The sequence below is a fragment of the Vanessa tameamea genome, chromosome 11 (genome assembly GCF_037043105.1).
Source record: "Vanessa tameamea isolate UH-Manoa-2023 chromosome 11, ilVanTame1 primary haplotype, whole genome shotgun sequence".
NCBI lineage: Eukaryota > Metazoa > Arthropoda > Insecta > Lepidoptera > Nymphalidae > Vanessa > Vanessa tameamea.
The window spans coordinates 140,746-164,544 of record NC_087319.1 but is presented as its reverse complement, the minus strand read 5'-3'; the positions used below and the strand labels follow the sequence as shown (position 1 = coordinate 164,544).

Below are 23,799 nucleotides of genomic sequence, written 5' to 3'. Positions count from 1 at the left end.
TTATTAATTTATCTGAATTGTTCATCTGATCAGATCCCGTGATCCCTCTCGGGGCAATAAGAATTGTTGGATATTTAAGTCAAGTAATTGTCAAGTCTTCTCAAATAGACGGCTGGATTTAGCACTGTTACTGAATAAGATGGGCAAGCTCTCCAGGTCCGGGTCCGGGACCGGGTCTTTCAGAGGTCAATCAACCATAGACGCCCTGAACACTGACTCAGACCACAGTCGGTTCTCGACCCAATACTTTGGAACGTCGTATTCGATTGGCTTCTGCGAGCGTCTGTCCTTCCCGGGATGAGGGTGTTACGTTACGCGAATGACTACTATATTGAATATGAGGGATTAAAGGTTTCTGTCACAAAAACAGAGGACATCTTATTTCACGTATATAATCGTCCAAAGGACGTTAATTACAGTACAGGTACTAGACGGAAGATGGAGTTGCTGCCTTATGGACCTACCTACGCAACGTGGGAGGGTCGGAATTCCTATACTGGCGCTTATAAAAAAAGCGATACGAGGCTACCATACGGTGTCGTGGACAGTTGTCACACTTCTCACGGGGGATCCGCCCTGGGAACTCCAGGCGGAGGTGCTCGCGGAAGTGTACCTGTTTCGGATGGAACCCAGGACGAGCGGCGATCGACCAGTGTCGGCGAAGGTGGGGCGAATCAGGGCTCTAGTCCAGCTATGTGTGCCTCTCGGTGGCCCTGTCGTCTTTCCCTGGTGGCTATTATCGGTGGACATTTATAACTTTAACTTTGCCGTTTCATAAATTTAAATCATTTGTAAAAAATACATTGGTAAAGAAGGCATATTATTCGATACAAGACTGTATAGATGATAAAAAAGCGTGGAGTTAATGCTTGTTGACTTCTAGGCAGAATATAATACATACATATATAATTGTTGTTTTAACTATCATGACTGTATTTTTAGATGTTGAAAAAGAGCAGTTGCTCTTACCATACTACTTGTACCGAGTTTCTTGTCTGTTCTTCTCGGTAGAATCTACATTCCGAACCGGTGGTAGTTTCACTTAATATAGTTTGTTAAATGACGATTCAAAAGTGCTTGTAAAAGCCTACTTGAATAAAATATATTTTGATTTGATTTGATTTTAATTAGGACCTTCATCACTCTCTGTACTCCGGGAACCCCTCTAGATTGAAGACCTGCATGGGCGGGCTAAACGTCTGGGCACCACGGTTCCCGTTAAGTCCGACATAGACCATCCCCCACCCCTTCAATATATTTTTTTCAGCGAATAAAAATAGGCTGGATTTAGCAAGATGGCAGATTTAGCGAAGGAACAGAAGCTTGGGAGATGTACGCGTCCAGCAGCCGCCGGCGAATAGATGAATAATGAAAACGATGATGATAAATTGGTTGTACCAAATATAATAACGTACATTTTGTGAATGCTTCGATCGTACAAAAAATCTAATTGATTTAAATGCGTGCGGAAGTGTGTATATATGTATGTACGTTACACATTACATACTATTTATTTATTTAGAAGTGTCATGGTAGTTACTTTTTGAAAAATATCGTAATAGAAGCAAGAAATATTTTTGGAATAGGCTATAATACAGGTCAAGTTTCGTCAAGTAAATGAAATATGAAGATCTTTCAGTCCTAATAAAAACTATACATATTTTTTTTAAAAACCACATTCTTAAAAAAACATTCTTTAGACATTTATGATGATATTTGTCAATGAAATATTGAACAAACCAATTAAATATTGATATTATTAAACAATAAATTTCTACAAAGTGTAGTAATGACCTATTGTTGAGAAAGTCATTCGTCTCTCTTAATCACCATAATATCCAACTACATACACCATAAAATGGCAACTTAAACTATGACGTACTTGTTATTTGTGTAAATGACATTAAAATCGCGAAAATTGTAATTAAGAATTATTAGAAAAACATTAAATTACACTGGTACGCCAGCGGAACGAAAGACACACTTTTTGTTTGTGTGGTTTTATCTTTTTAGGGGAAGAGTAAGAAAGAATGTCAGCTGAGGGTGTTGTTTTATAATATATGTATGCTTGTAAATTTCTGTCCGATAGGTAAGAAATCAAACTTATCCCAGTAAGATAATCAGACACTAAAGATTTTCATGACTTTTGAGACATTATTCATCTACTTATAGGTTACATATGTATAGTATATAAATAACTTAGTAACATTTCATTAAAAACACTTTTATGTTTTCTCACCTAACTTCCATAAATCAAGTATTTTATTCGTATCCACGTCCCAGGTCCCTTAATGAGACTTTCATTGCGGTCAATTCAGTAGATGCCGTCAAAAATAAAGAAATCTATATTTTAGGGAGTTATCTGCGCAGTAAATATTCATGGTAAACGTTTTTATTTGAATACCAATAAATTTAGAATTTTAATACACATATAATAGCAACTGAAAACTTCAAACTTTAATAAAAATAAATAATTTATGCATTAATTACTTTAAACATTTTTTTAGTAAGTTCACTTGTTTATTGCTTTACTTGTAATTCTATATTAATATTAAAACAATATAACAAACATTAAATGTTAAAAAGGGCTTAGGAAGTTTAGAATCACTGTTTTTATTTTGCACAATATGCTAGTCACTTATTTTGTCTATTTCAGATGCTTCTGCCGTCGTATCTGGTAGCTTTGTGCCGAGAGTTTCCGGCGTTATCATTACTAGCGCACCGGATAGCAGCGCGAAGCTTCCAAATAAGACAAAAGGCAGTTGGTCCCACACAGCTGCACCCTGAAAACACAAGTTATACAAGGTAATAATGATGGGACTTCTCATCGCGTTAACGAATTGAAACATACAGAAATCTGCTGTCTGAGAGAACTCAGATATTTATATCAAATAATTAAGTTCGTCGATATTTCAATAAATGATTCGTAGCAATTTTGCAATCATTATTTTGTTTCCTGACAACATTTGTTTGTGGCACCTGTGGTTTGGTCGTATGATATTTGCAAAGAGATGTGGCAAACTGTGGATAGTACAATAGGCAACAGATTTGCAAGTAGGAAAATAGTATTTAAGACGATATTACTTATGCTTATACTGCATTGTCAATGTCCTTAGATTAACTTGACAACATTATATTAGCAAAGCTAATTCAAATTTGTATTTGACATTTAAAAATTTGAAAAATACCTACCAGAGCCGGCGTCAGTGGCGCCAGAAAGATCCAATTCTCCCAATCATAGAAGAAAATGCAAAAAGAGAGTGTCTATGCTTGGTAGGGTATAACTCGGACGTGTAAAAATAAATACTGAATTTCTCAATTAAATATATAGTTAAAGAAACTCCGTAAAGACCTGAAATTAAAGTTCATCATCGATATCTCAAGGATTTCATATCTCTGTGTGGAAAAAAATACTTACCATCTGGCATGAACACGTATCCAATCTGACAAAGAGCGCAAACCCAATATGCTCCAATAAGCACGGGTTTTCTGCCAACTTTCCCCATAAGAAACATAGACGTCCAATAACCTGGTATTTCCACTGCTGATACTAATACAAAATTGAGATACCTATTGCCCACCATGTGTACGGAGTTAATAGACAACCCGGAGTATATCAACGTACTCGTGATCCACCAGATCGGAGACACAATTACTCGAATCAAAATTGGCTTATGGCGAAATAATTGAACAGCAAGACAGGGTTCCTGCGTTTTTTGTGTTTCTAGTATTTCATTAATATTTTTTTCTTCCTCAGCACTATGTCTTAACGCCTGGAGAGAATTAATAGACAGTTCTTTTTTATTAATATGTGCAGCTTTTTTTGATACATTTTCTGCCTCATCATACCGACTCTTGCTGATGTATCATCGAGCTGACTCCGGCATAATCCAAAAATACACTATTGCAAGAAATTGAGGAATATACAAGATCAGAGTTAAATTTCTCCAGTCAGGGATAGCCCATCCTATGAGACCTGTAGTCATCTGACTGACAGCGAAGAAACTATTCATAAGAGCGCCAGCCACGACTCTGTACTTAGGTCCTGTGGTCTCCATCACTAGAATAAAAATAAAAATTATCACTTTAATTTTGACGGCTCATCTTTATATTATGTAACTATATCACACCACGTCTTACTGCCTCTATTGGTTACAGCAGGGCTGGATCATTTTCCGCTAATGGAATCGTAATTGCGATTCAACGAGCAAATAATTCCTTCCAGCATTCCACATAATTATGATTTGTGCAGTAGTCATTTTTAGTTTTAATTTGTTTAAACTTATTTTAATATATTGTATATTAAATATCATTAAGTACTTTTGTAGCAAATTCCATCCGATTTTTTCACGAAAACATTGAATATATTCTTTCAGATAATTTTAAGAGTTAATGTAATAAAAATCACAATGTTCTCCAAATTACTCTAATCTAGCTTTAGCTGTTTAGAGGCAGATATGTCAGGGAGACTCTTTATTTATTATTATAGATCACTTACAAAAAATATAAAATCTTGAAAATCCTCCAGAACCAAACATGGATTCGACTACTTGCAGAATGAGAAATCCTGTGTACGTGTTAACCCAATATCTGGTGAGTCCCAGCCATGCGGCGTTAATGGATCTTACGACGACAGCAGTGCGGCGACCCCTCGATCCGAAATGAAGCCAATTATTGGACGAGCCGCTAGAGTGCCCAGCGTCCGCATTGACCCAACTAGCGTTCGACACCACTGAAAGTCAAAGTCTTATATTAATTATAATTTAGCTTTTTCTATGTTTTGAACAAACAGTGATCGAGCTCGTATAGTTAGTTACAAACACGTCTCTATCGCACATCATATAACAGCTAAAGACCAAAAATTTCAACGTAAGGTACAGTTACTTCTTCTGACGAAATCAAAATAACCTACATTTAAATGCTCTAATAAGTGCTTTTGAATCTTTATGTTCATTCCAACCTCATAAAATTTTCGAAAGGTTGTTAGTAGACGTGCTTTTTTGCAGAACAGTTACATATGTTTCTAGTTACTCCACAATATAACCAAAAATACTATCAAAATCAAATCAAAATATATTTCATTCAGATAGGCTTTTACAAGAACTCTTGAGAGGTTATTTTACGGAATTGTATTAAATGTAAAGCTGATTACAGACATGAAACTCAGTTAATATTTCTCAACATTTTAAAACTTTTAAAAAAAATTACATCGTTCAAATACAATGAAATGAGCCTATTCCAATGGAAGTAGGAAAGATAAACAAACCTTAAATTTACATATTTCATGCGATTTGCTAATAATTCAGCTATGTTGTGCGCTACTAAGAGTTTATGATAAATACATATTTATTTATAATACAACACTATTACACTTAACCACTTATTTCCACTTTAATTTTACTTTCAAAATTCCGATAACAGTTTCGTCGACGTTCAAAACGCATTTTTTTTGCAAATCCATAGTGAATATCATAGATTAATCAAGCTCTCGACCAATGATATCGCGCCAACTTGCTGTCTTCGCATTAAGTCTGTTGTTTGAATGTTTTTTTAATGGTTATTTACCATACTCGGCGATATATTACACGGTGGGCGACAATGCGTTGGTTATATAAGTTAAGCGGTGTAAATTCTTTAATACGTATTTATATATTATCGCGAATTACATTGTACCATAAACTTTGTCATTGGTGAAGAATTGTATTGAAAAATTATTATTCATATTGTCAGGGATTAATATATCGATATCATAAATATTTAATAATATTTGGGTATCGTAAAAGCTAGCGAATATTTTAATCACATTCACATCGTACTCAAGGTTACGATATGATATTCCTAAAAATATCTTATCGATATTAATCAATCCAACGAAACAGAAAATAAACAGTACTTTTCTAATTTAACACCAACCTGATAGAGATGCATTTCGTATGATCACAACTTTTTTAATGACGAAAAATGAACCAGAATCAGCAAGTGTTCGCCAACAGAAAATACGCAGTATGTTCGCTTCTTTATTTAGTGGGGATAGGGCTTTGTATAAGCCCGTCTGGGTAGGTATCACATCTTTTACCACCAAACAGAAATACTTAGTATTGTTGTGTTCCGGTTTCAGCCAGTACCATTGTATGCATAAGGGACATAACAACTTAGTTCCCAAGTTCGATGGTGAATTGGCGCTGCAAGAAATATTAAATATTTCTTGCAGCGCCATTTACTTTATTTGGTGATTACTTACCTCCTCGCTTTAACTCATTTGCCTACAACATCCTATAAACAAAAAGATCATAGTCGTAATGTCGTATGATTTACCTCACTTAACATTGCCATATAATAAAATATGATATGTGACTTTTTATGATATTACGTCTGTTTGTTTGTTGAGTTAAAGGTACTGAAATAACGCAAATGACTCCAATACAAGATTATTATTTGTTTATTGGCCTTTTATGTACGAATATTGAAGAGTGATGATCCATTGTTCCGTGAATGAGTAGTTCGCGTGTGATGACGCGCCTGAGTCGTTGCAATACTAATCTGTATATATTATTATATTGCTATTTTTCTGATTGTACTCGTAATATTTTTTACTAAAATGCATGTGCTATAGAAAAGTGAACTGATTTATGTAAAAATGAAAATAGTCATTATTGTGGATTGATTCCGGTTATGTTTTGTTTGGCGATAGAGTGAGCGTTTCAGCATTTTTTTACATTTGTTACATGGTATCAATTTGAAATCAATATATGCATTGATTTGGTTCGGTAAGGTTTGTCCGATATTGGCGCTGCGTATAGAGTTACAGCTCTTGCCCCCAGGCTGCTTCAATACCTGTATGCAGACACACATGTGGCATACTATCATTCGGCACGTCAAAGCTGCTTAGATGTTTGCGGAACACGATTGGTGATGAATTGAACGTACAAACAACGTGTGGCCGGATTTGACCCGCGTTCTTCTTAATTAAGAATACCTACCATTAAAAATAATGACCAACAAATGAAATTAAAATGTTTTCGTTTAATAAAAAGCAAAATATTATAAATATCACTCATCATCACTCACAATCAAATTATATTTACAGTACTCTAGGCGGTATAACCGTATCTTCTTATATATTAAAATAAGTGGCATTTTTCGTTGTCGCTTTATAACTCAAGAACGGGCTCATCTATCCAAACCAATTTTCAGGGTTTGTTCCGAATATTTAGTAGATGTTCTATGTGAAGTTTGCACAAAATCGGTCGAGTGGTTCTTCATATATCACATTTTGTGTAACAAATGATTTCAATAAATGGCGGGTCATTTTGTTAGTGGAGATTTTTTAGACGGGAAATTGTCTGTCAAATTAAAAGTAAGTATCAATTAAAAATGAGTATACTCATCCACCAGTTTCAATAGGTAATACGTCTTAATTCAATTTATTATTTCCAAATAACCCTTGGCATAGCATTAAATAATGGCATGTAACACAATTTCTTATTTTAAAAATGATTGAGCTGTCATTAGAAATAATACAAAAATCAGTTAGAACATCGATTCATTTCTTAAAAAAATATAAATAAATAAATAAATATTGGACAACATCACATACATTACTCTGATCCCAATGTAAGTAGCTAAAGCACTTGTGTTATGGAAATCAGAAGTAACGACGGTACCACAAACACCCAGACCCAAGACAACATAGAAAATTAATTAACTTTTTCTACATCGACTCGGCCGGGAATCGAACCCGGGACCTCGGAGTGGCGCATCCATGAAAACCGGTGCACACACTACTCGACCATGGAGGTCGTCATTACTTAATTGCTAGCTATTTAAAAACTAAAATCATATAAATATTTATTTATGTTTGTCGATTTAAAAGTAGCGTGTACTTTCAATTTTTAAATTTTACTCGGTTTTTTAGTGCGCTGTCGGTGTTTAGTTAGCAGGCTTTATTTGAATTAAATTGTCAAACGCATTTACACAAACGGTAAGTTTTGAACTGTGGAAGTGATTACATATATGTGTGTTTCTTAATTTGAAAAAATACATATTGCTGTGTATTTTATTATTTTTACTTTATTACCCAAGGTATTTGATTTCAGACACAATAACGGGCAATGACGGATATCCGTTGTATCGACGTAGATCACCTAACGATAATGGAAAAACTGCAATCATTGGGATGTAGGTAACCAGGACGTTGAAATTGATAATCGTTGGATAGTTCCGTATTGTCCATTATTATCGAAAATATTTAATGCTCATATAAATATGGAGTATTGTAATCCAGTCAAATCCATTAAATATATTTGCAAGTATGTAAATAAAGGGAACGATATGGCTGTTTTCGATGTTGCTGCTGATAATATTGACGATGAAATTACTCAGTATCAAATGGGGCGCTATATTAGTAGTAATGGAGCCGTCTGGAGGATTCTGTCGTTTCCTATGCACGAAAGACATCCTATGGTTGTTCACTTGGCTGTGCATCTTGAGAATGGCCAACGTGTTTATTTTAATGAAGCAAATATATTGGAAAGAGCAGCACAACCACCAGCAAATACGTTGACAGCTTTTTTCAAATTATGCGAAACTGATACATTTGCAATAAATTTGTTATATTCTGAAGTGCCTCAGTATTACACATGGAATGTGTCTTCGAAAAAATTTCAAAGACGTAAACAAGGAACGGCAGTCGATGGACATCCAGGCATTTTCCAAACAGACGTAATTGGGAGATTATATTCAGTGCATCCAAAAAATGCTGAGTGTTTTTATTTGCGATTGTTATTAGTTAACGTCAATGGCCCAAAATAATTTCAAGAATTGAGAACAGTCAATGGTCATTTGTGTCAAACATATCATCTACAGCAAGTACGAAGGCTATTTGCCATTATATTATCAACGTGTATGCTATCAAATCCACTTGAATTATGATACAAATATAAATATTATATGGCAGAAGATATTTTAGTTCGTATGTGTCATCATGCAAGAAATCCTGATTTGTTGATTACCTTGGAAATGTACAACGAATCTTTAATAATAATTGAAAATATGTGTCTAACAATTGCAAATAAAGAATTAGCACAATTGGGTATGACCGCACCAAATCGTGAGATGCATGATTTGTTTGATAGTGAATTGCAACGTGAGCAGGAATTCAATTCTAATGATTTGAGTTTATTTGTACAATCGAATATTACCAAATTGAATGTTCAGCAAAAACATTTATATGACACAATCATGCAAGCCGTTTCTAATAATTCAGGTGGATTATATTTCTTGGATGCACCTGGTGGTACAGGAAAACGTTCGTTATATCATTGATTTTAGCAACTATTCGATCGGAACAGAAAATTGCATTGGCACTTGCATCTTCGGGAATTGCTGCTACATTATTAGAAGGTGATCGAACCGCACACTCTGCATTAAAATTGCCATTGAATGTCAGTTGATTGACAGTCCAATTTGCAATATTTCGAGAAATTCTGCTATGGCAAAAGTTCTGCGATTAACGTCAATTATTTTATGGGATGAGTGTACAATGGCGAATAAAAAATCACTAGAAGCATTTAATCGAACAATGCTCTTGCTTTACGTGGTAATCAACAGCTTTTTGGTGGCGCTTTGATATTACTGTCAAGGGATTTTCGTCAAACATTGCCTATCATTCTTCGATCAATTCCTGCTGATGAAATAAATGCCTGTTTGAAGTCATTAGTTCTTTGGAGTTATGTACAAAAATTTACACTAAACATTAATATGCGTATTAACCTACAAAATGATCTAGCTGCCCATGAGTTTTCAAAACGATTGTTAGAAATTGGTGATGGCAAAATACAAATCGACAGGACCAATGGATTGATCGCTATACCGAACAATTTTTGTACTATTGTGCAATCGATAGATTAATTGATTGAATGTGTTTTTCCGAATATTCTACAGAATTATATAAATCATGATTGGTCGAGAGAACGCGCCATTTTAGCACCAAAGAACATTCATATCAATGCTATCAATTTTCAAATTCAAGAGAAACTGCCAGGTGTATTCACGACATATAAATCAATTGACAGTGCTGTGAATCAAGATGAGGCATTGTACTTTCCAGTTGAATTTTTAAATTCATTGGAACCGGCTGGTATGCCACCGCACTGCTTAAATCTAAAAGTTGGTTCTTTAATTATATTATTGCGAAATATTAATCCACCAAAACTGTGTAATGGCACCAGATTGACAGTGAAAAAGTTATTGCCAAATTTGCAATACAAACAAAGCTACGATCTTAACTGGTAAATCTATAATAATCATAATAATAATGTTTATTTCATCAATAACCAACAGAGTACAATAACATCACAAAGGTTGACTTCTTCTTTTGAGTGCCATGAGCTCCCGTGCCAGAAGAAGTCGCTCTTCCTTAACACACTCATACTTTATACTAAAGGTGAAGTTTGTTTGATACCGCATATACCTATGATTCAAACTGATATGCCATTCGAGTTCAAACGATTACAATATCCTGTTCGTTTATCATTAGCGATGTCCATCAACAAGGCCCAAGGGCAAACACTTCACGTGTGTGGTGTGAATTTGGAAGAATCATGTTTTTCACACGGCCAACTTTATGTTGCCTGTTCCAGAGTCGCTACCCCCAGCCGTTTGTTTATTCACACTCAAAGTGGAAAAACCAAAAATATTGTTTATCCAAATGTTTTGAATTAATTTTTTAAATAGCTAGCAATTAAGTAAATATATTTTTTTTTAAAATGAATCTATGTTCTAACTCATTTTTGTATTATATCACTTTAAACGTAGCGATGCACGTACCGGGCCGCTAGTAATATATAAAATAAACAATTAAAATGAGGTACATTTATGCTGCAGCTTTCTTAGTCTTGACGCCTATCATAGAAGCTTCATCCATGGTGTCCGGGAGCTTGGAGCCCAGGGTCTCTGGGGTTATGAGAACTAAAAGTCCCGATAGCAATGCGAAGCCGCCGAACAGGGCGAATGGTAAATTATCCCAAACAATTGCACCCTGGAATCAAAGTATTATATTAACATTCACTCAACGACTCGTTCAATTTATTCAAAACTAGTTAAACCTGCGTCTTTACACATCCAATCCCGTTTAACCCCTTTTGGGGGTGCAGTTTACACCCTAAAAAGAACCTACCTGCCAAATTTCAAGTTTGTAGGGGTTATAGTATCTAACATTTCGTGATTAATCAGTGAGTGGTATTTATATACATATATATAAACGATAAGAAACCTTATTAATTGGTACCTCGCTGTAGTTTTCATGTGTGTTTTCATTTGTGTGCTTATGTATGGTATTAAATTATTAATCGAATCGATTTGTAAATGGACGCTTAGATTTTTTTTTATTAGGATAGTGAATATATTATCCTTTTTAGTAAAATACATGCATTAATGATCGAGGATTCTAAATAATGAATTTTACCCCCAAAACATTTATTTTATTAACTATTCATAGTCATGCAGGCTAATTATTAAATGTGAAATAGTTTCTATTTAGACCACCAAATGTTGATATTAAGCTAGATTCTAGAAATTCTTATTGCATACAAATTATGGGGCTTTTCTTTGAGAACAAACTCCTAAATGACCACAGACGGTCGTGAAACATCAGAAAACGATCTGCGATATTGACGATTACGATTAGTAATAACATTTAGTAAATTGGCGAAGCTCTGAAACATTTAAATTTTCATTGTTTAATTCTCTCAAGTTGGACCATTACTGCTTGACGACATAAAATAGTTTTAGTAACGTATCAAAGCTTACAGTGGTCTCTGATATGTTATTGAACGAATCCTATAATACTTACGCTTATGATTACTCTGAATTACTTTATATCATATAAACTTACAAAAGCAGGCGTCAGCGGCGCAACTATAGATCCGATCCTGCCCATCATTGAGGAGAAGGCGAAGAGACTATGTCGATACTTCGTGGGATACAGCTCTGCCGTGTAAACGTACACCGACGTCATCACCATGGCTATGCTGTATTTTCCAATCAGATACAACGTCAAGGAGGCGCCGTAGAGACCTATTAAATAGTTTTTCTTGTATGTTACTCATATTTTATTTTAAACTTAGAACGGATGAAGTATGCTGATAAGTTCCTGGTGCTGGACTGCTTCTAAGAATGTATCAATCAAACACTCAAACTTATTCAGAATCCAAGAAAAGTAATTGCTATAACAATAACACATGTTGGGGTTAGACAGCACTGCCGTCTTGCTAACTACTGATTGCTACTGCTAATTTAAATATGAGCTATGTCTGCTATGGCGGCATTGTAATAAAACAATTATCAAAACCAAAAATGATATATTCATTAAATTAATTGGAATTATCTCATGATATATGAGGAGATTTATTTTAAAAATAATATTATGAAGAAAACCGTTTTAAACTTTAAGAGGATCTATAGGAAGATCGTTTTTTAATATTTTATGAATATTGAGTATTTATATATTCATTCATTTTTATCACAGGTATTTCTCTATTTTATTTACAAAATACGATAAAACTCACCGTCAGGCATGAAGATGTACCCCACCTGGCAAGCGGCACAAATCCAGAAGGCCCCAGCTAGCACGGGTTTTCTCCCAATCCTACCCATCAGAAGCACTGCAGTCCAGTAACCCGGGATCTCGGCTGCGGACACCGCTACATAGTTCAAGTACCGGTTCCCAGACATATTCACCGAGTTTATAGACATACCGTAGTATATAAACGTGGTAGTGATCCACCAAATCGGAGACACAAGTACTCGTGTTAGAATTGCTTTGTGTCTAAATACAAGCACTATCAGCCATGGTTCACTTGCTTTTTCTGCTTCTTCGTTGGCTTTCTGCCTCTCCTCTTCTATTACATTTTCTCTCAATAGTTGTAACGAGTTATCCGATAATGCCTTCTTGTTGACACGGGCTACGTCTTTAAGGACCTTTTCTGCTTCTTCGAAACGACCTTTGCTCATGTACCAGCGGACAGACTCAGACATGATCCAGAAGTAAGATATGGTAATGAACTGCGGAACGTACAGAGTGAGCGTAAGATTCTGCCAATTAGGAACTCCCCAAGCGATGAAACCCATTGTTATTTGACCAATGGAGAAAAACGTGTTCATGGTCGCTCCAGCGATGACTCGATACTTCGGGCCCACGAGTTCCATTACTAGAAACAATATATAACTAATTCCAAACCGTCTCTATTTAATATTCTTCACGATGACATAAATGGGAGAGTGAAGTTGAATTCTTCTTGAATTTACTCATAGTACATTCAAAGAGTCAATAAATCTTAACTGTAAAAGAGCAAGTCTTGTATTATTTTTCGTAAAAGACAAAAATAACGATTGAAATATCCCACTGCTGAGCAAAAGCTTTCTATCGTCTTAAGTTGAAGATGTGAAGCTTATTCCCCTACTCTGGATCAGAGAAACGATGCTACTCAGTAATAAAATACGCGTTTTAAAGAAACTGATTGCTGGTTTATACTTGTTTCTTTTTATTATATAATTGCCCCAAATTATCGGTTTCGTTGGTCATAAATACCTTTGCTGATATATAATAATATAGCGTATGTAGGATAAATAAATAAACGTCTCACGTACGACGCACAGCAAGCGTGGCCTTCACGGTTTATATTAAATGAACAGGCGGTAATTGAAGATCACCGGTGCTTGATTTGTGTCTATAATTCATCTGGTGCTCATTGCTGAAGAAAAACATTACGATGAAACCTTCGTGTGTCGTAGGAAATTCAGTCTAGAAAGTTTCTACTATTGGAGTTATTGCGGTGGAATAAGTTGAAAAGTTTCTCTAAAAGAGACAAGTCATTATCTACTCATACAATTATTATTTTTAAGTTTTAGTCATGCGTGTAGTTATCTCTTTTAGATAGATTTGATTATCTCTTTATCATGTTATACTGCGTCACGCATAGTATTCAAAAATATTTATTTTTATTAAGCTAAATTATCTTTTTATTTATAAGTTTATAGACGACGAACTTCCGGGTGTACGTTGGCTGTACGAACAAGTCTGACTTTATTACTGTCAGACGTACTGGAAGTCAAATTATATAAATTAAAAAGTATAAAGTCTTACGAAGTATATAGCAGCAGGAAAATCCAGCTGAACCAAACGTAGCTTCTGCCACTTCTGAGATGAGGAAACCTACGTAAGTGCCGGCAAAGTACCGGACTGTACCCATCCAGGCGGTGTTGAAGGCGTTAATACTCAGCGCGGTTCGCCGCCCCCATCGGTCCGACACGTAGCCCGTAATCGGTAACGCGGTCAGGGTACCAAAGGTCCGAACTGAGCCGATGAGTGTCCGACGCCATTCGTCACATGCTAACCCATACTGGAAAGATTTTTAGTGGTTATATTATGTAGAGAGCCGAGATGGTCTAGTGGTTAGAACGCGTGCATCTTAACCGATGATTTCGGGTTCAAACCCAGGCAGGCACCACTGAATTTTCATGTGCTTAATTTGTGTTTATAATTCATCTCGTGCTCGGCGGTGAAGGAAAACATCGTGAGGAAACCTGCATGTGTCTAATTTCAACGAAATTCTGCCACATGTGTATTCCACCAATCCGCATTGGAGCAGCGTAGTGGAATATGTTCCAAGCCTTCTCCCAAAAGGGAGAGGAGGCCTTAGCCCAGCAGTGGGAAATTTACAGGCTGCTAATGTATGTAATGTATATTATGTGATGTTATACAAGTAAAATAAATATAGCTTTTATATTCGAGTAGTTGAATGAAATGTAAAATGTGGTGGACATCTTAAAGATAAAATTTGATACATTTTTAGTACCTCATATTTTAAAATATGTTTTTAGCGAACGATACGTAACAATTATTTTATAACTTTGCTTAAAAAAAATCAATAAAAAAGTTAGTAATTCGAATAAATAATTAAATAGTTACATAAATAGCAATAGTTACATAGTACTTATCTTATAAAACACGAAAAATGGTGACGTATTATGGGTAGAGTATGGAGATCTGACAATGTTACATTACTCACATCATAGACGACAGTATCAGTGTTCTCGTAAATAAATTCTTCGCAGTCAACGACGTTCTCACGATTGAACCAGTCCGCAGGGCAGACATCACTTCTCCACGCAGTTCCATTGATGCCATCAAATCGTCGACAGTTGTCGAAAGAGCTACCGCTATCGGGCACTGCGTTAAAAACCCAAGATGGTCTGAACTCAGTCGACTCTCGTGTTTCACATTCTTGTATTAAACATCTTAAATAAAATATGCAGAAACATTAACTTCCTCACTGCATTCTCCTCTAAAACATACGTATCTATTTTAGTATGTTTTGTATGGCAATAACAAAAATATGTCGTGCGTAATTAATAGAAGGAGATCTAAGGGGATGGCACTAGTTTCCTGGGCGTGGGATCGTATATATTGTAATGGCGGTATTGGCGCCATTTGCAGTGTTACAGGCTTCATTTGGTAGGTGATTTAAATGTTTGTATCTCAATTTGAACTACTTACATTTTACGGTTGTGGTAAAAATAAACAAAAGATTGTTGATGTCTGAAAAAATGTCTCCACTGGTCATTTTTTTTAACCAATTTCGACCAATGCGTCGACAACCTTGGGAACTAAGATGTTGCGTCCCATGATCCTGAAGTTATGTTGGCTCACTCATCGTTCTAAACTAGAACTCATCAACACAAAGTATTGTTTTAAGGCAGGAGGATATATTATGATAAGTGGTTGCTAAGTACCCCTGATGCTCATAATATTTTCGCATAGAGAATGTAAATTGCGATTCAATTTTATTGTGATTTGAATATATTCATAAAATAATAATTATTTGAATCATAATCATTTCGTTTTACCTGGTACTAATACGAGCAGTTGTAAAAACGTATTCACTCGCAGCCCATGCAGCAAAGATGACCACTACTACGGACAGAACCAACGTCCGCAGCTGATATGGACCAATTTCCCCGATCTCCTCTACTAAGATTCTATCTAGATTAACCGTCTTCCTATCTTTTTTCTCTTCATAATTATCATCATTAGGATTTGCTCGTGTTTGATCAGCCATGTTTCGAAGGAGACCGTCTTGAAAGAAGCGCTCCGTCACTCTAGCGGTGTTTCAAATTGTCATTTTATTGTCCACTAAGAACATTATAGTAAACAATGTATCAATAATAGATAAGAATTATTAGATTGAGCGCGGGTTAATAAAACGTAATCTTTTTATTTTATTTTCGCCTGTCTGTGTAAGATAAAAAATATTAGTTTTGTCACATAGTATTGGAGATTTAGCCAAATATTAAAGCATTGCTGTCGAAACCCCATTCATGCAGCAGCGCGAGTCGTCGTGATAGACATAAGCCTACGCTACAAGGCCATAGCTAGCAAGAGATAAGGCAGGCTTATACCGATTATTGGATACTTCAGGCTGTTGATGATGATCATGAAATCGTTTTACTTTATTTATTTACCGTTATATACCGTACTCAAAACTTATTAAACGACTAGTTTCGGTATCCTTTTTATTTCCTGTGCTGAAAACGTGTGTGTAAAATTTCATGACGATCAGTTAAGTAGTTAAGACGTGAAAGCTTAACAGACAAACAAACTCATTTTCACATTAATAAAATATGTAAGCTAGGATTATCGAAGATACTAGTTTATCGCTGGAGCAAATGATTGAAAGTGCATTTTTACATAAATATTCATATCATATCTTTATTTCACAAAATAAAAGCGATGGTGATGAATTATGGATAATGGGTAAATTCGGATAGATGGTTATCTTTGTAATAAATAGATAGTGCTAAACTTAGTAACTAAATTCCGTTGGAAAATATTCAACATTCAAGGAAAAAAACATATTTATTTTCAAACCAACCTATTATAAACTAGCTCGTGTCCTCGACTCCGTTCGCGTGACTTTAAGCCGCAGCTAAAAAATACGGATGGTATAAGTTTGATATATCTGTATATCTGTGTGTCTGTCGTGGCATCGTAGTTAGAAAATAGATGAACCGATTAGGATTTTTTTGTTTGTTACTGATTCAAGCGTATTCTTCGCGATGTTCATGTTAAAAACCAGTTCAGCAATTTAAAAGTTATGGGAATGGCAACATCATGTTTTAAATTTATAATGTAATCTTGTTAGTAAAAGTTATCATATATTTATTTATATACTGAACTCGTTTAAAACTAAATGAAAAGTATTATGGAATAAAAGGGTTCCGATCAATAGATCAGCTGCGCCGCACCCTGTTAACAGCTTTCTATCTTTAGCTTGTATCACGATGCGTTGTACTCTACTTTTAATTTGGTACCGTTACATAGCTTTAGAAGATTTCAGTTTCTAAGGAGGTCTACTAGAGGTACGACGACTTTCAAATAAGTTTTATGAGCTGGCAGGCTAGAAGTGCTCAGGGACTCCAAAAACTCAACTGGACAGTTATTAATATATAAATATCATACAGTTCCATAACTCTGTTAATCAAGATATACTCTACCTTATACCCTGGAAAATTTCAACATTTATAACATATTGGTCGTAATGTATCTTTCGCGAAGCCAGGAGCCTTCTTTGTTTGCTGTTGTCGTTACGTCCCCATAAAAAGATGATGACACCTTTTTCTCGTTCTTGTGGGTATTTATCGTTACCAATATCTAACTACAAATTCAAAAACTGTTGTGCATTTTTATTAGCTTTGTTTCGGTTCGATATTTATTGTCAAATGCAGAGGGATGATTTAACACCACAGAATGGTATTATTTATATAGGGTTTAACCTTATCAGCCCTTGTTCCATGTAGTATAACAGACGGAGTGACGAAAGTCGTGACTTATATACAATATACAATATATACAATACTTTATATATTATATATGTATATACAATACTTTTTTGTCGTGACAAAAAAGTATTGTAATGCCATCCAAGGGCTGGTCGTTTTGATTGATAATGTTCTTCTACTACTTCTACCGCTTTATGGTTTGCTAATGCATACAACTCATATTAGAAGGTGACAATCACGCAAAACCTTGGCACAGACAAACAGACAAACCGACAAACAAAAATTCTAAAAATCTTCAAATAAAATACTTGGTTGGTCTTTATTTAAATTGAAACGCTTTCCTGGTGTAAAAAAAAAACATGAGTGATGGTGAAAGACATGGCAGCAGCCACCCTTACGTCAAGCCCCTTAAATATAACTTAGGAACACCTATTGCGTCATATATAATCTATCACATAAAGATGAGACATAAAAAACTGTGCAGAATATATTATAGTGCACAAATACAAAACTAATTTATCAGGAGGTTGCGATACAAATTTATTTTTCCTGACTGTCTTTTTGCCACTTGAAGAACGTAGAATACAAAGAGACCAAATGTTTCTTTACAAAATATTAAATAATTTAATTGATTCTCCATATCTGCTCAGTAAGATTTTATTTAAATGTCCTCGTTTTAACGCTCGCTCTCAGGATACTTTTTCAATACCTATTTGTAAAACTAATTATTTCAAAAATTCTTTTATTCTAAGATCTTGTAATAGTCATAATAGAAAATACAACCACATTGATCTGTTTAAAAATAGTTTAAGTAAATTTCATAATCTTGTGAAAAATACTTATTAGTAATTAACCATAACCATATTACGTTAAAATTTTACTTTGTCATAAATAGTTATATTTTATGTAACATCAAAATTAGTCCACTTCCCTGTTAAAACAGTAGTGGAAACTTAACTGGCATAAGTGTTAAAATATGATTATTATATTAAGTTGTAATATACGATATGCTGTATGTTTCCCTAATAAAAAAAAAAAAAAAATTGTGCTCAAGTACAGGTGTTTGCTTTGTTCCCCTACTGTCATAATTCGATGTTCCGATAATCGTACACGTACTGAGAGATTTCAAACTCAGGGCTAATTTCACGTGCTTTTCGAGGCACGGGAATGTCTCGCTGCAAACTTCTAAGCTCCAAGCTGCTACCAAGAATTTCAAGAGAAGGAGATTAACAATTTATTGGTCTAGCCTGGCAATCAAATTTCTGTAGCCAAAATAATTTAATAACGATCATAGTTATAACTATATATTTATCGCAGGCGACAAAGCTTGCATGTTATTACATAATATGTTATTGACAAATATAGCATATTTGCAATTATAGCATCCCACACGTACAAGCCAATCGCAGACAGAAGTATTACGTCGGCTCAGTGTTAGTATAATTATGTTAGGGCATACTTAAGACCGAGTGACGGTTACATCAATCACTAAATGGCGCTAAGCTAATTTTTCAACATAAAACCTGCAATTTCTAAAATTCAATTAATGCAACATGAGTTTATACATAGGATTTTATTAAATTATATTAAATGTGATTTTATTAAATTCACTCAGATTTATATTTAGATTAGGAATTATTTTTCTTCGAACTGAGCTGTTCGGCCTCTTCCATCGTGTTAGGTAGTTTAGTTCCGAGAGTTTCCGGTGTGGTGAAGATCAGTAACCCAGAAAGCAGCGCAAATGAGCCAAACAGTACGGATGGTAGACTCTCCCAAATCTCCAAAGCCTGAAATTAAGTTATTTTAATGTCGTAACTTGCCTAAATCTAGTCATTTAGTTTAATATGGGTAGTTAAGGAGTGACACTCATTGTTCATATCTCTTCGGGTGTTTTGAATTATTTAGTATATTTCTCAAGATATCAACATCTCTTCAAACTTACAAGTGCAGGAGTAAGAGGTGCCGTGATGGAACCCAGTCGGCCCACCATGGATGCGAAGGCGAAGAGGCTGTGACGATACTTGGTGGGGAACAGCTCAGCAGTGTACACATACACAGACGTCATTACCACCGCTATTGAGTACTTGCCGATTAAGTAAAACGCCAACGACAAGCCGCCGTAACCTGTAATTGAATATTCTGTTGTATGAAAACTGTTTTAGATTTTTTTTTTTCTTTAAAATATAAACAAAAAGTTTTGTTACCAATAATAATATTTTAATAAATGTGAGACCTTGTATAACATAAAATGTTGTCTTACCATCGGGGATAAATGCAAATGCAAACTGACAAGCTGCGCATAGCCAATAACCACCAATAAGAACTGGCTTCCTCCCAATTCGGTCCAATAGCAGTATAGCTGTCCAGTAACCAGGAATTTCAACAGCAGCAACGTACACGTAGTTTAGGTATCTATTACCCGATAAGTTGACTGCGTTAATAGACATTCCGTAATACACTAACGTATTCGTAATCCACCAGATAGGTGCCACACAACATCTCAATAAAATAATCTTAGATCTTAAGACTAGGACCACCAACCAAGGCTCTTTCGGCCTCTCAATTAACTTTTCAGCTTCAGCCGTCGCTCGAAGGGCTTGTAATGATTTCTCGGACAACTCTTTGTTATTCATTCTTGCCACCTTCTTCAGAATTTGCTCTGACTCCTCGTAACGACCCTTACTCATTAACCAGCGTACTGACTCGGAGAGGATCCAGAAGTAAGATACTACTAATAGCTGTGGTGCATAAAGAACTTGAGTAAGCGTACGCCAGGGTTGAACTCCCCATGCTATGAATCCAAGAATAACTTGCCCCAAAGCGAACATCGTTGACATAGTAGCACCTACGATTACTCGATATTTCGGGCCCACCAACTCCGTAACTAGAAAATATTTAATAATCCGTTTAACATAAAATGGAAAATGGAAAATGTACATAATTTTTGTATTTTTGTAGATGTATCACCTAAAATATAACATGACGAGTACGCTCCAGCGCCAATAGTGGACTCGATAACTTCAAGAGCGAGAAACCACTCATAAGAGTTGACGAAGGATCGAACAACCCCAAGCCAGGCAGTGTTGAAGGCGTTGATGGTGAGCGCGACGCGGCGGCCCCAGCGATCAGAGATATACCCCGTAATCGGCAGCACCAGCAATGTGCCGATAGTGCGGATGGACCCTATTTGAGATCGCCTCCATTCATCACACGCCATTTTGAACTGAAATTAAAGATAAATATAATATATCCTCTTTCTGGTTGGGCTTTGCCACGCCAGCCATGGTCGACGAGTGTGTGCACGAAGCAATGTATTATATTCCGGCACTTGCATATTTCGACTTTTGTTTATGTATTTAATCCTATTTACTATAAATTATTATTGAGTGTGGAAATATTTTTATTTTGTTCTGTTCTTGGTGTCCTATGAATATATGTATTAAAATAATAAACGACACTAACATCATAGACTACACTGAGTGTGTTCTCGTACACGTGGTCCTCGCACGGCACAGTGCTGGTCCTGTCAAACCACTCGGCCGGACACACGCCGGTGGCATTGCTCGGTTGGGGGTTGTCTTCATACCTCTCACAGTTTTCAAAGCTACTGGTACTAGTGCCCGGTATCGCATTCAAAACCCAACTTGGAGCATATTCTACATTTTCGCCGTCGCATTGTGGGATTAAGCATCTGAAAAATATAGAATAATTGTTTAAGTAATAACAAAGTGCCGGCCGGATCCACCACACCAAAACTACAGCTTAATATGGGAGGCCATGTAAATTAACAATGGAAAGTTTTATAACTTCTAGAACTGTCAATGTTATATATTTATTCGTCGCCACGAATTCATCCTATTATAATGGTATACGAGTATGTCACAGTGTCGTCGATAAAGCTTTGCGTTATTATTTCAATAGTGGCTTTATCGTTCGTTATATGCAATTTAATAAATCGTCTTCTCAATTTTCTGACTAACCTAAACAGCTAAAGATTTACGGTATCTCTCCAGATCGATTACAGCAAAAGGTCAACAACGATTAATTTGTCATGTACAACCAAATTTTACTGAATAATATAATAACTAATAACGAACACATTTCCGTGTGCCGTCCAGCTGCTGCCGGGCTCTTCAAATATAAGCTGCTATCATTGGCAATATCAATGCATGCCATTAAATATCCGTTTCATGGCATGTGTTGACGCTACTCGAGGTTTTCATGAGCATCGTCTTCAACATTTAACACGGGAGCTAATGTGACTGAGATATTTATTGAGGAAGAAAAACAAAAAAAAATATTAAAACTTGTTAAAAGATATGATAGTTTTGATATGTTATAATAAGTTGTCGCTTTTAGTAAAATTAAATCAATATATTCAATCATAATTAATCACCTAGTGTCAGCTAAATTATTTTATTTTTTTAATAATACTAATAAGATTAACATAAAACATTTAAAATATTAATATTAAGCTTAGTGTGATCTTAATAAAGTCTTTCATTGGTTGATAGCTTTTTTTAAATGATTTATCAGCAATTTTTAAATTGTACAGTTACAGTTAATTGTACAGTCAGTATATGATATTCAAATCATAGTTCATACAATTAAGTACAACAGATTCTCATCAATTAGAAAACATACAAACAAACTTCCGTTTACATATTACAAGCAAAGCTAGAGGTTGTCAGTCATATACTTTATACGAGAACCGTCTCCGAAACGCTCTGTGTCTGCATTTTCTTGAATATTTTCTTATGATTGCCTCGTTGGCCTAGTTGCTAGATCTAAGGCCGCAGATCCCGAGATCTTGGGTTGGAAGCATGAACACTCACATACCTCGAAAAACATGTAAAGCCGTGGGTCCTGCATCTGAACTCTTTCCAGACGTGGCGGATTTGCCGTCCCATCGGATTGGGAGAGTGAGGGAATGGAGAGTGCACCTGTGTTTGCGCCCACACTATTGCACTGATATGTCCTGCGTAGTTGGCTGGTCTATCTTAGCCACCGTGGCCGAAATCATTCAGCGTTATAATACGTACGACAGCGTTATAACGGCATAGTACTTTGTTTTATACAATTATCCAGCGAAACTAAACTAAAATGTATTTATAAAAAATCACTATTCCAGTGCTTAATATCATTAAACTTCTCTTTGATAATGTAAATGTAACACTAATTAAAAAGATTTACCTCGTCGGTATTCTGGCAGTCGTAAAGATGTATTCACCCGCAGCGAAGGCAGAGAATATAACCGGTAGCGCCGCCAAGAGCACCGTGACGATCTGGTAGCGGCCGAACTGACCCACCTCGTCCCTTAAGATGTTATCTAAATCAATGTCCTTTGGGTCTGTGTTCCCAACTTCAACTTTTTCTTGGCTTGACATGTTGTCGGCTCCCGGTTCGCTTTGACTCGTATCGCTTAGTTCGAGAGAATCTCTAATTGTTCGCCATGTGTCTCAAGAGATATTCACCGAATAACAAATTACTTCAAACCATGCGATCCATCCATTTTTCGATAAACAAGATTAATAAGTTTACGATGGTCAATTTAAATATTGCGAACAAGATATTGTGAGATATCTCCGATAACTTGTAAATTATAATTCGGTTATTATCTTATCGAGTTTGTTCTAATCTCGATTCTGATCCTTTACATTTCTGTCATCAAATACCTTGAGCTCATAATTGTTTATCACGTTCTAGGTCAATTGTATCAAATAAACGCTAATTACAATAAGTATTATACATATATTTGTTACTTACTATGTTATTTAAATGGTGGACAAGAGTAACTACTGAGTTTCTTGCCGTTCAATGCTGTTGTTCTCGGAAAAATCATATTCCAAGTCGGTGATGTTGATTTAATTTTGTAAGCTGACGATTCAAAATGCTTCGCGTCTGGTCGAATTTTAAATATTTTGATTTTTATGTGAAATAAATAACAGGTAAAATTTAAAA

At 35.5% G+C, this 23,799-nt stretch overlaps 3 protein-coding genes and 1 pseudogene across 3 annotated transcripts in view; 1 reads left to right on the top strand and 3 right to left on the bottom strand.

Moving 5' to 3' along the window:
• Positions 1-23,799, top strand: part of LOC113400936 (collagen alpha-2(I) chain-like) — a 52,644-nt gene that overhangs the window by 10,435 nt on the left and 18,410 nt on the right. The gene's annotated exons all lie outside the window — the stretch shown is intronic.
• On the bottom strand, positions 2,591-5,928 carry LOC113400953 (organic cation transporter protein-like; annotated as a pseudogene).
• LOC113400954 (organic cation transporter protein-like) lies at positions 10,827-16,133 on the bottom strand. Its single transcript, XM_026640652.2, has 6 exons — positions 15,907-16,133; positions 15,069-15,297; positions 14,144-14,399; positions 12,567-13,208; positions 11,894-12,075; positions 10,827-11,038 (listed from the first exon to the last, which is right to left on the bottom strand). Exons 1-6 carry the CDS (start codon positions 16,116-16,118, stop codon positions 10,874-10,876), a joined length of 1,686 nt encoding a protein of 561 aa, XP_026496437.2. The 5' UTR covers positions 16,119-16,133; the 3' UTR covers positions 10,827-10,873.
• On the bottom strand, positions 19,392-23,262 carry LOC135193506 (organic cation transporter protein-like). Its single transcript, XM_064216275.1, has 6 exons — positions 23,032-23,262; positions 21,301-21,529; positions 20,806-21,061; positions 20,099-20,722; positions 19,781-19,962; positions 19,392-19,625 (listed from the first exon to the last, which is right to left on the bottom strand). Exons 1-6 carry the CDS (start codon positions 23,223-23,225, stop codon positions 19,467-19,469), a joined length of 1,644 nt encoding a protein of 547 aa, XP_064072345.1. The 5' UTR covers positions 23,226-23,262; the 3' UTR covers positions 19,392-19,466.

Excerpts from the sequence above, each read along its gene's own strand:
- LOC113400954 (XM_026640652.2), bottom strand. The coding sequence starts at position 16,118 with ATGGCTGATCAAACACGAGCAAATCCTAATGATGATAATTATGAAGAG. Across the intron at positions 15,298-15,906 it reads ACTGCTCGTATTAGTACCAG|ATGTTTAATACAAGAATGTG; the intron begins GTAAAACGAAAT and ends ATTTTATTTAAG. Across the intron at positions 13,209-14,143 it reads TTCCTGCTGCTATATACTTC|TAATGGAACTCGTGGGCCCG; the intron begins GTAAGACTTTAT and ends TATTGTTTCTAG.
- LOC135193506 (XM_064216275.1), bottom strand. The coding sequence starts at position 23,225 with ATGTCAAGCCAAGAAAAAGTTGAAGTTGGGAACACAGACCCAAAGGAC. Across the intron at positions 19,963-20,098 it reads ATTTGCATTTATCCCCGATG|GTTACGGCGGCTTGTCGTTG; the intron begins GTAAGACAACAT and ends ATTCAATTACAG. Across the intron at positions 19,626-19,780 it reads CACCTCTTACTCCTGCACTT|GCTTTGGAGATTTGGGAGAG; the intron begins GTAAGTTTGAAG and ends ACTTAATTTCAG.